We start from the raw sequence: 12,875 nt of genomic DNA, 5'->3' as shown, positions 1-12,875 counted from the left end.
ATCATCTTGCCTAATCACACTTAAAATATAAGCATTAGTTCTAAACCTTGTTTTGTTATCATCAAAATCAAGATTAATCAAACCTTGGTTTCACATATGTTTTTCCTGAGAATTTTTTTTTTTTTTTAAATATGGTTATGATTACGGGCATAAAAGAAACCAATATAGTTTTTCTTGACCAATTTTATTCCAATAAATTTTGTTATTAATTTGGCTTAATGTTAAATTTTAAAATTTCTAAAAAAAAAAATATTAAACTCGTGGTAGAAACTAACATATTAAATCTCGTTTAATTCAAAATTCATTTACTCAATCAAAAAATTTAGAAAAAAATAGAGTTATGTGTTACAAAAAAAAATAACATAATCATCCTATATTGATTATTGTATCGAAAAGGTTATTAGGTGACAAATCACTAGTCAAACTAATGACTCAATTGCAATTAAACAATAATGTCAACATAATTTCATAAATATATAATTTATATATTATTTAAATTAAAAATAATTTGAAATTTTATAATTTTACATATAAATGATAATTGTATGGAGATATTGACATTATCTCCTATTTATTGAACTTTCCCTTGAAACTATCACCTATAAAAGTCTTTAAAAATAACATTTATCTCATAATATAGGATGTCATTCCCTCGCTAAGTAAAATCAACATAATATAAACAAATTACAAATAATGAGACTTAACAAAGTTTGTATAAATGGATTGAGTCTGATTTTTAAAATATTGCTAATTGGTATAAGTATGGTAAGGTAATAACTTTTTGACCAAGTAAAACTACATACATTGCTTTCATAATTAGTAGATTGTATCTACTAATTATTATCTTAATCATATTTTTTTGTTAATCACATTTTTTATATCTTAATAATAATTTTATATCATAATTATATTTTTTATACCTAGAATGGGTGTTGTGGGGGGCTTCCCTCCACGTGTTCTTCACAGGCTCAAAACCCTTTGGTCATCCAAGGTAAGTAGATAATTCATCTGGGAGCAATCCGTTTGGACCAAGACAAACTCTGTCTGGCACAAGAGGAAAGATAGATTTCCTTCTTCCTCAATGCTAGATAGAATGAACATACCAAGCTTATTAGAGATTTCCAAACGAACAAACCAAGTCAGTAGGAAATTTCAGGCATTGAGCGGATGATTAACCGCCACCAATGCCTAAGTGATAATCAACACAACATTTACGCTTGAAAATCAATGTCCCTCGGTCATTACGCGTAATCAATGACATTAACAAACGTAAATGCACAATCAACAACATGGTTTGGAATTCTTGCACGATAGACAACAAATGGCGTTAATCAGCAACTCTTATTTGGTATGATTGTCTAATTCGCTTTGAGAAAATGACATTGATTATCTTATTAAGGCATAATATTTGCCACGACAGCATTCATCAATGCAAGAAGGACATGAATGTACAATCAACGTTGCGATGATGGTGTCATACATTCTATAAAAACCCTTTAGAAGCATGAAAAAAGTACACGCACATATAACCATTTGAAAAGTTAGATTCACTCTCCCTAGATTCTAACTTAAGCTTTGGAGAGACATGTCCATACCACCTGTCCAACATCATTTTGTGCAGGGAAGCAATCCATCTGACTCTGGTGAAGTTAGACCGGCATGCATCCAGTTGGCACAACACCAACATTGGCGTCGTTTGTAGGAAACAACTAAGGATGTCAACACCCTCCAGAAACCAATCATTAGCTATGGGTGACAAAGACTATTTTGTCTGGCGTGAAAGAATGAAAATACACCAACGAGAAAATGAGCGGCAGATGTAGACTTTGTTCCACCAAAGGAACAACTAAGAGAAGAGAACAAAGAGTTGCGAGCTCAAATGTCAACAGAGGGCCCCTCTTAAAGTTCACATGCTCAAAGTTGGCAAACAACCTCACGACGAACTGTTGAGACATCTTTCCTTAGGGGCACAAAGCTCTCCTTAGAAAACTACTCGAGATGATCCGATGAGGAGCCTTCGTTAGCTCGTCAAACACAGTTAGATGAAGACACCAGCTCCACCCAGGCCTAAAAAAAAAAAAGTGCTGCAAAGGGTCACATTTTTCTAACATGATGAGAGTTCGACTGGGACCTCAAGCACTAGGCATGGAGGTGAAGTCATGCATATCGAAAACCCTAAGGGCGCATCTAAGTAAGCTAATCGCAGTAACCACATCTAGATGGCCCTCTCAACCACCAAGGCAACAATAGGCGAGAGTGCTAGCAATGTGAGCCCCACCTTATTAGCCAACGGTTGGATGATATGCTCTCCACATCATTCGACCCCCATATCATTAGCTATGAAACGCTTAGAGGGTTCGTAGTGCTCAAATTCACAATGTACGATGGAACGAGTGACCTGTTTGACCACATCATGCACTTCAGGCAGTTCATGACCCTCGACATAGGGAATGATGCACTGATGTGTAAAGTATTTCTAGCCAGCCTACATAGCCAAGCTCTCTCCTAGTTCTATCATCTCCCGCAAAATCCATGAACACATTCTAGGACGTCTCGGAAGTCTTTGTGGGCCACTACCTATGTTTCGCTCGTTAAAAACAAAACATAAGCACCCTTCAAAACATCAAGTTGTAGGAAAATGAAACACTAAGAGATTTCATGAAGCAGTTCGGGCAAGCGGTGCTTCAAGTTGAATCTTGCATTATAGACGTCATCTTGCAGATCTTCAAGCGAAGCATTAGCCATAGCACATTTTTTTTCAAGTCCCTCGCGAAAAAGTCGCCCATAACAATGGATAACCTATTCAGATGGGCAAACAAGTATTCTATGCTCGAAGATGATGTTCGAGCAGCCTCTCAACAAGTTTTGGTCACTAATCAGTCGACCAAAAATGAGAAGTTCTAAGACTTCTAGCCAAACGAGGCAAGGTGGCAGAAAGCAAAACAACCGACAACAACAGTATGATAGACTCATTCCCCTAAGTATTTCCTACAAAAAAAACTCCTCCCACAAATCTGTGATCTGTCAGACTTCAGATGACCAGAGCCAATCAAGACAGATCTGGATAGACGGGACCAGAACAAAAGGTGCTCTTACCATAAGGATGATCATGGCCACACCACTGAACAATGAAAGAGTCTGCATTACTTGGTGGAGAAACTCATCAGGGTTAAGCACCTTAAGCACTACATCCGCACAATAAGTAGGCAAAAACATGAGACATTAGAGGCAACCGCCCGAGCCCTTGCATCTCCAGCAGTCCCCAGGACTATCATTAACTATATACACGGAAGTCCAATAGATGACAAGCACAACTCTAGGCAGAAAAGGTGAAGGTTGCTTCGCACGACTTCTGTAAGAGAACAAATTAACTCTGTCTAGTATACCTCTGTAGCAAAAAGTGTGTGTCCAGTGGACGATACAATCACCTTCCCTCCTATAGATGTTAATCGGGTGTTGTAACCGCATGAAGACGTCTTGATCCTAATGCTAAAAAGTGGCAGATTTGACGTGCGGAGAATCCTAGTTGATTCGAGTAGTTCAACTGATCTCTTGCAAATGTCAGTCTACAGACAAATGGGTTACTCGCCATCCGCTCTAAAAAATCCAGGATGTTTACCATCCAAATTCAATGAAGCTACAACAACCTTTTTAGGTGATGTTGTGTTACCCGTCCAAGTTGGCCCGATCACATTAAGCGTGCGATTCTTGGTAGTCGACGATCTGTCTCCATACAATGCCGTTATGGGACGCGCATAATTTTCACAAAATAAAAGTCATTCCTTCTACGTACCATCAAATGGTGAGCTACCTCATGGAAGCGGGACAAATGGATTTCCTTAACAGCCAGCTAGCCGCACAATAATGCTATTAAGTGGTGTTAGAGTTCGAACATCCAATCGGCAAGGAGGCGCACCTAGAGCCATCAAACTCAAGGAAATAATAGCAGTTATTGAGCCCAACGAAGAAAGATCCATCCGCGGTTGATCCACTCCAACCATTGCACCTTTCACATGGCACAAATCAAATCACCTACACCAGTTCCTTACTTGCACAAAATGAACTAAAACTACTAGGGAGTATGCTTCAACACAATAAAGACATTTTTTCTTGGACTCACTCGGCATACGAGAATTTATCTAGTCGTTGCCTCCCACAAGCTCAATGTCTCATCCACTTCATAACCTATTCAGTAGAGGGTCCGACGTTTTCATCTAGACCGACAAAAAATCATCCAGATGGAAATCGATAAGCTACTGGCAGCTAGATTCATCAGAGAAGTCAAATGTCCAGATTGGTTGGTAAACGTGGTGGTATTTCCAAAGAAAAGAGGAAAGTGGCAAGTCTACGTTGATTACACCAACCTGAATGACGCCTACACAAAAAATATATTTTATTTGCCCTAGATAGATCAGATAGTCGATGTCACCGCCAAGCATGGGATGCTCTCCTTTCTAAATGTCTTTTCCTAATACCACCAAATCCCTATGTTCTCGTCAGATGAGGAGAAAATAGTCTTTGTCACACCATAAGGACTATATTGTTATATAGTCATGTCGTTTGAACTCAAGAATGTTGGCGCTACCTACCAAAGACTAATGACACAAATCTTTAAGCCCCTGATTGGCTGAATCGTGGAAGTTTACATTGATGATATTATCATGAAAAGTGAGATCCGAGCTGAGCACGTCCAACACCTGGAAGAAGCATTCTGTCTTATACGGGCGTACAATATGAAGCTCAATCCAACTAAGTATGTCTTCAGTGTCAATGCAGGGAAGTTTCTAAGATTTATGGTAACTTTAATGGGAATTGAAATTAATCTGGTTCAAGTGAAAGTCGTCCTCGAAATACCTGCTCCAAGCGGCAAAAAGGAATTGCAACGTCTCATAGGTCGTCTCGTAGTCTTAGGTCGTTTCATAGCTCTTTTCACAGATAAGTTGTGACATTTCTTCCTCACACTTAAAGAGGTAAGCACGTTCAGTTGGACAGACGAATGTAAGCGAACATTTGAGGCAATCAAGCACTACCTCATCAAACCACCTATCCTAAGCAACCCTAAATCCGATGAAGAACTCTTCATGTATCTAGTCGTATTTGACTGCGATGTTAGCGTCGTCCTGTTTCGACATATATGGGACAAGGAGTAGAGACCCATCTATTATGTAAGTAAAGTAATAGTGGATACTGAGACATGGTATTCTCAAGTGAAGCAAATTGCTTTAGCACTAAAGATTGCGCCTTAAAGCTCGATCCATATTTCCAGGCTCATTAAGTGACCGTACTCACAAATCAACCACTCCAAGTCACCTTGCACAAGCCGAACCTATCCAAACGGATGATGAAATGGGCAATCGAGTTGAGTGAGTATGGGATCAAGTACCGGCCACGATTATCCTTAAAAGGGCAAGCTATGACCAATTTTATAGCCGAACTCTTTCAAAAGCAAACACATCCGACCAACTGCCTTGGAAAGTAATGGTGGATTCTTCATGTAGACGAGGCGTCGAGGGTGTCTAGATCAGGGGTAGGTCTAGTCCTGCAATCACCAACCTGTGAACTAATGGAACAAGTTGTTCGCCTCAGTTTCCCGACTTCAAATAATGATGCAAAATATGAAGCTATACATGCCAGATTAGATCTTACTCTAATGCTTGTTGTTGCCAAGTTGGAAGTCAAAAGCGATCTTGGCTAATTGTTAGGCAGATTCAATGAGAGTATGAAGTAAAGAATCAACGTATAACTCGAAACCTCGTCATGGTGGACGAACGCCTGAAAAAGTTAGACAAGTGGATCATCAAACGGGTGTCATGAAAAGAAAACTAAAATATGAATCAAATGGGTGGAACCTTGCTATTTATAGAGAACAAAAACCTAAGCAACCTAAAAGACACGTTGTTTGGGAGCGCTTACCAAGATTGGTGAAAGGACACGCCGCTTGACAACCGACCTTGATCGATGTGACCCATCATTAAAGTACCAAATGACACGGATCCCTTAGTGCCTAAAAACTTGAAAAAACAAACAATCTGTCCTGCCCCAACCTGTCAACAACTTGATCGGGTAGAAGTAGACAGATTAGGGGGCATTGTGGGGGGCTTCCTTCCACGTGTCATTCACAGGCTCAAGACCCTTTGGGCGTCCAAGGTAAGCGGATAATTTGTTTGGACCAAAACAAGCTTCGTTTGGCGCAAAAGGAAAGACGAATTTCCTTTTTCCCCAATGCCAAACGGAATAGATAGACCAAGTCGACTGAGGACTTTCAAACGGACAAACCAAGTCAGTCGAAAATTTCAGACAGTGAGCGGATGATTAATCGCCACCAATGCCTAAGCGACGATCAACACAACATTTACGCCCAAAAATCAATGTCCCTCAGTCGTTACGTGCAATCAGTGACATTGACAAACGTAAATGCACAATCAACGATATGGTCTAGAATTCTTGCACAACAAACAACAAATAACGTTAATCAATAACTCTTATTTGGTATATGATTGTCTAATCCGTGTTGAGAAAATAATGTTAATTATCTTATTAAGACATAATATCTGCCACGACGACATTCATTAGCACAAGAAGTACATGAATACAAGATCAACACTGTAACGATGGTGTCATACGTTCTATAAAAATCCTTCCAAAAGTATAAAAAATGTATACATATACACATAGTCATTCAAAAAGTTGGATTCACTCTTATTAGAATCTGAATTAAACTTAGGAGGTGCGTACCTGGACCATATGTCCAGATATCTTTTTGTGGAAAGATGCAATCCGTGAGACTTTGGTGAAGCTAGATGGGCCTACATCCAATTGACCGAATACCAACAAGTGTAAATATATTAAAAATACAAACTGACTTCATATCCGTCACAGAAGGTCCCTGCAAAAAGGGTACTGCTCTTCATCTTCGTAGTCCACAGTCAATATCCAAACCCTTCTGAAACCTAAACGGAAATGCCCGCCAGCCCAAGCTCTAATTTTAATCCCATTCCCATCTCGCCATGTATTGCAAACCCAATTCCCCAAGCCTAGACCCCAAGCCCCAAATCCACCAACCATGTCCACGCCTCGCCCATCCTGGACCATCGACCCGGACCTCGACACCATCGACCTTGAACCCGAAGACTTTGCCGCCTCTCTTCCCATCAAGAAAGTCCCAGCCGGCGACGTCTTCGAGGCCTCCCGTGCCGGCGACGTCGATAGGCTCCGGTACCTGCTGGAGTCGGGGGTGAATGTGAACGCGCGGGACCAATGGGACTCGGTGGCACTCTACTACGCCTGCCTCGCCGGCCATCTCGATGCTGCGCGAATGCTACTCGAGAGCGGCGCGATATGCTCGGAGCATACCTTTGATGGCGATCGCTGCCACTACGCAGCGCTAAATTTGAAGGTTCGAAAGCTGTTGAAGGCCTTCGAGGCGCGGCCTCCGCCTTTGGGGCCGTTACAGGGGGCGCTGAGAGAGACTTTCTTAGGGTGCGCCGCAAATCGGATTTACAGTGAAGAATTGGAGGGGCAATTTCAAAATTCAGGTTAGTTTTCGGAACTGAGAGTCTTGGGAAAAAGTTATTGATGGGAGATTGCATTTGAAATGTGGGAAATGAAATGATAATTTGTATGGTGGCTGAGAAAATGTAGCGAAAGAAAATGAATTAAGATCCTTATACCAGAATTTGAGGTCAGTTTTAGCTTAATGTTGTTTGCATTAGTATCTTGGTATTTTGTGAAATATTACAATTAGTGATATTTCACTAAGAGTGTTCTTCAGGGAAGAAAAGTAAGTGTGTCAAATGCAATTGAATCGATAAAATATAATTGAACCACCAGAAGACAACGATGTCCAAAAACACTTCAAAATTGAGCTTTAGGCCAAGGTAAAAACACAACAACAAACATCTCTAACAGGGAAGCACCTCCCTTTCACAACCTATCTGCAGTTTGGTTGGTCAGATGAGGGGTCCATATAGAAGAATTACTCAACTTTGTGGATAGATTGAATATTTTGTGCAACCAGTTGTTCCACTTCTAAGGATGTTGCTATGTGTGAGATACCCAGGCGATGACCATGGCTGCTTTGTCTTCAGCTGAGAAGTTGTTGAAATCCAAAGAAGAAGCTAATGTCAGACCAACCAATGGCAGAATTATCTAAACAGCCCACCCCACCCCAAAAGGTTTGTTAAAAGCCTTAACCATCTCCCCTCTATCTCTAGAAAAACTCCAATTATACCTATTTGCTTTAGTTGCCCAAACAGTGACCATCAAAACTAAACTTAAAAGGACCCAAAGAAGGAGGTTTCATTGCAACTGTTGTCTCTTCAATCCTACTAGTAGAGAGGTAGATGGAACCCATAATCCAAAATGATCATACCAAACAAGGTGCCTGAAAGTTCTGAGGTTATTAACCCCCAGAGGGAATAGAGAAAGTAAACAGAGTCCCATAGTGACTCAACTAGCTTCCATTTGTCCTAAAATATTTTGGCATTTCTCTCTTATAATATCACCCAAAGAAGAGTTGAGTGTGGCCAATCTTTGATGAACTGCGCTTCTGTTAGACAGCATAGACCTTCCAAATGGGTTATAGGTGTAGGTAAAAACCAATAAAGGGACTAAACCTTTGCTTTATAATTGTAAAAAACTTACAATAAATGATCAATGATACGCATCACAATTACGTGTCTTATCTTAACCATATTTTATGGTACAAATGTGATACACAATATGATCAAATGGTGCATGGCCCTTTGACTATTTTTAATAGTTTTCAGAAAAACAAAATTTGAAAAAAAAAAAAATCTTAAAAATAATCTTATATTAATTGGTTAAACTTCAGTTCAAGGTTATTGATAATGAAAGGACAAGGTAGAGGTAAATTAATGCTACATGAAAATGCTTCACACTTGTTGTCAAAGGCAAACAAAAATTGGAAACTTTAAATAATTTTATTCTTATAATAAATATCAAAAGCTTGTTATTTGATGATTTGGATGCTAACCTAGAATATGACGGTGAATGATTTATTTTATGTTATTTATTTTTTAAGGCAATGGTAAACAAAATTTTGCTTAATATATTAGTTTTTTTTCAAATCTTTTTCTTTGGGGGAGGGATTGATGAGCTTGGAAAGTTAGAACTTGAAAGTGGTACATAAACTCATAAATACCAAAAACATATACAAGTAGCTATGATTTGCCAAAACTTAGAACTAAAAGTTATACTTAAAAATTTGAAAGATTTATTTTGTGGATTTTATGTTAATTTATATAAAAATATCATATTTTGTTAAGTTTTTCTGGGTAACAGCAGAAAAATAAATCAAAATTAGGAAAAGAAAAAAAAAAGATTATTTGTGTGAAAAGTTACTATTTAACAAGAAAAATGGGGTGGGACACTCAAAGGCATTGGTGAGAATTTTTCAAACAACAAAAAAATTTGATAATTGATTTAATATTTAAATTATTTATAATACAAATTCATAGACTTTGAACTTCATTATATAATTAAAATTTTATTCTTTTATGTTTGAAATTTTATTCATTTATGTTCTAAAAAGGGTTATGAGCTTGATTTGATATTTATAGCAAAAATTTATATAATTCAATTATCTTTTAAATTTTTTATACATTTTAAATTATATTTAAATATTTACTAATTCTAAAAATGATAGTTTCAAAAGGCTTATGTCTTAACACTTCGAGGCTTATGCCTTAACACTTCAAGGCTTATGCCTTAATACTTCGAGGCTTATGCTTCACCTTAGGGACACAAAAATACCTTGCCTTACACTTTCGCCTTTAAAAACTTTGGGTATTAGGAATACAACATTGTGCCTCATACTCCCAAAGAACCAATCGGCTGTTCATGTGCTGGCCTTTTCAAACCTTTTTCTAAGTTTGTTTATTCACATATCCACATAACAATGAAAGATTATAAAAACTGAAATTTTATTTAGTTGTATGAACTGGATGCAACTTTTGATACTCTCTTAGTTTTGATTTCAATCATCTCATTTTGTTTTATGGCCAATACCTATCTTCTTGTAAGATAAATATTATATTATCTAATACTTTTTGTGGGAATTTGAGCAGGCCTTTCATCCAATGGGGGACTCAATAGGGATCACTTTCCTCCAGATGTGGCATTTTATGTCCAAGGAAGACCTATTGAAGTTCACAGGATCATCCTAAGTGCTCGGTCACCATTCTTTAAAAGAAAATTTGAGAGTGATTGGAAAGATCGAACAGAAGTAAGATTCTCAAGGGAAAAATTGTCTTATCCTGCTCTATACAGCCTTATCCACTTCTTTTATTCTGATAGATTAGATATTGCAGTAGATGACATGGAAGATCTTGTGAGAATCTGCAAGGTTTGCAAATGTGAAGCATTACAAAGGGTCCTAGAGAAAGAATTAATTCACCAAAAATATGCAGAGTACAAAGCACTGAGAGATGTAGACAACTCTCAGAAACGATTTATCTTACAGGGCCTTTCCCTTCCTGAGGAAGACCGGCTTCCTGCTGCCTTGCATCGTATCCTTCAAATATCCCTTGCCAAGTCCAACCAGGAACATAACCTAGAGAATGGTGTTAGTAAATTAGTATCTTGTGTTGGTGCAATGAAAATGGGTGGTTCTGATGATCATGCAGATGTTTGTATAAAAGTTGACAAAAAGGTCTTTCGTTGCCACCAAGTGGTTTTAGCAGCAAGATCAGAGTACTTTAAAGCAAGGTTATCCCGTATGAAGGATTTTCTTGAAGGAATAAATGGGTTGCCAAATTATACTCTTCCATGTCTTGAAGAACATGACTTGAGCATGGAGGCATTTGAGAAAATTATTGAGTATATGTAAGTCCTTATCCATTTTTTTCATTTTTAACTAAGAGAAAATTGTGAATCAGAATTCTATGAGGGTACAACTGCCATCTAGATGTGGCCTCCTGGTTGCAACACTATATATCCTGCACATATGCTGAACAATGTTCGCATTACTCGTGAGCATAATTTATACAATGGCTTCTGATACACAAACACCTCAAATTTAATTAAAACAGTTTTTGCAGTTTTCAATGTGGCTTATTTCAATGCGCTTCTTTCAATTCTTTTGTTGGTTCAGGTATACTGATGGTTTGAAGGATATGGACCCTGATCAGGTACAAAATTAATGATTTGGATATGCTTGGAATAATGTGATCGTCCTTGTTATTACATGCTTATATTATTTATTGAGCAGGCAGAAGAATTGTTTGATGCTGCTTCAAGGTATTTGTTGTTTCCTCTTAAGCGTGCTGTTGCTGATGCGCTGATGCCACATCTGGAAATGGTTCCACCGGCAGAGTTATGCCATTGGCTGATATTATCAGACATGTATGTCATTTTTATTTATCTAACTTGCTCCTCAAATATCTTGATAGATATCTAGATTGATGGCAATTGTACTGGGCGTTAGAACTTGGTGAATTATATACTTGGGGAGAGAAGATGCAGTCTAACTCTTTTAATACCAATCAGGTGCCTAGAGTTGACAACCTCTTGAACAGCACAGCCCTTAATGAACCCTGCTGAATGGATCCCTGTTATTATATTTTGCCTACTTGACACCAGAAGTTACTGTTGTTTCTTACCCTTCTAAGGCTGAGCCCTTGATTAAGATTTTCTTCTCATTTAGATATTCTAGACTAGGAAAAAGACTAAGATTCTTACCCTTCTAAGGCTGATTCATGAGTTGGTCATCCTGTCAAGACCTTGATGGGTCACTGAGAATTCAGTTCTTCTGGGAGATCAACTTTCATTGTTCCAGACATCATTCTTGTCATCATTAAAATTCCCCAGTCCCCATTTTTTTTTTTTTTTCCTTTTTCTTTTTTTGCATAATTGAAAGCAAAAAAACACAGGAAATTGTCTTTTTTTTTTTTTTTTTGTGTGTGTGTGTGATAGATATAGGAAAATGTCAGTTCTTTACATGTTGCAACCAAAAAAAAAAAAAAAAAGAAAAGAAAAGAAAAAAAAAAAGGAAAAAGTGAAGGAACCTATGCTTGTTCTTGAGCAAGGATCATATTATCCCTCAATTCCCATGTCAGTTCTTTACATGTATTCATCAGAATTCCTATCAGATAATCCACTAAGAGCCCCCTAGGTATCCTACTCTCCGATGAGGATACCATTTTCTAGCTGGAGTGATGGGAGTTTGGAGGGGCTTGGGGGCTTTGCATTCAATTATATAAGTTGGATACAGAATAATCCTTTGACTGAATTTTCTTTTACATAACCACTTTTCAATTTTGGTATGGTGCTGTTAAAGTGGTTTGGCTGCCTGTGTAGGTATGGGGTTCTGAAGATAAGGGAATATTGCCTGGATGTGATAGCATGTAACTTTGAGACATTTGCTGATGCTCCAGAGTTCAGAGCAATGCTCTTGACCCTTCCACCTCCATCAGGAGATTCCTCGCTACGTACCACTGTTCCAAGTGCTCCAGGAGCTGGGATGAATACAGACCAAGGAAATCTTCTTGATGATTTGCGAGAGAAATGGCTTGAGGCTGAAGCTGCTGAGCTTGATAAGAGAGATGAAAGTGCATTGCAATTTGATAAGCGCCTAGAGATGCTTGTGGTTGTAGCAGAACAAGAAAATTCTGCTACTCACTGATGATATTCATGACTGCTCCAGATGAGCTATCTTTTCCCCCTCATCTCTATCCACAATAGTGAAAACCAAAAAATGCAAATGTAATTTTTTTTTCCTGATATATATAAATAAATACCCTTTGTTGTAGTAGCACAAATTTGTAACAGGAAATGGAAATTTTGATTGAACAGCCTCTGAGTGCTTCAGTTGGGTTTTTGTTAGTTTCTTCATTCCAGTATCCATGAACTTTGTT

At 38.2% G+C, this 12,875-nt stretch overlaps 1 protein-coding gene across 1 annotated transcript; it reads left to right on the top strand.

Moving 5' to 3' along the window:
• Positions 1-6,876: 6,876 nt before the first annotated feature.
• LOC117927230 (BTB/POZ domain-containing protein At2g04740) lies at positions 6,877-12,852 on the top strand. The gene is made up of 5 exons (XM_034846681.1): positions 6,877-7,535; positions 10,089-10,845; positions 11,114-11,150; positions 11,231-11,364; positions 12,319-12,852. Exons 1-5 carry the CDS (start codon positions 7,064-7,066, stop codon positions 12,641-12,643), a joined length of 1,725 nt encoding a protein of 574 aa, XP_034702572.1. The 5' UTR covers positions 6,877-7,063; the 3' UTR covers positions 12,644-12,852.
• Positions 12,853-12,875: the final 23 nt, after the last annotated feature.

This window comes from Vitis riparia, chromosome 12 (assembly GCF_004353265.1).
Source record: "Vitis riparia cultivar Riparia Gloire de Montpellier isolate 1030 chromosome 12, EGFV_Vit.rip_1.0, whole genome shotgun sequence".
NCBI lineage: Eukaryota > Viridiplantae > Streptophyta > Magnoliopsida > Vitales > Vitaceae > Vitis > Vitis riparia.
This window is presented reverse-complemented; position numbering and strand designations above follow the sequence as displayed.

Bases quoted from the DNA above. Each gene is read 5' to 3' on its own strand.
- LOC117927230 (XM_034846681.1), top strand. From the start codon at position 7,064: ATGTCCACGCCTCGCCCATCCTGGACCATCGACCCGGACCTCGACACC. The intron at 7,536-10,088 runs GTTAGTTTTCGG...GAATTTGAGCAG, and splicing joins GGGGCAATTTCAAAATTCAG to GCCTTTCATCCAATGGGGGA. The intron at 10,846-11,113 runs GTAAGTCCTTAT...TTGTTGGTTCAG, and splicing joins GAGAAAATTATTGAGTATAT to GTATACTGATGGTTTGAAGG.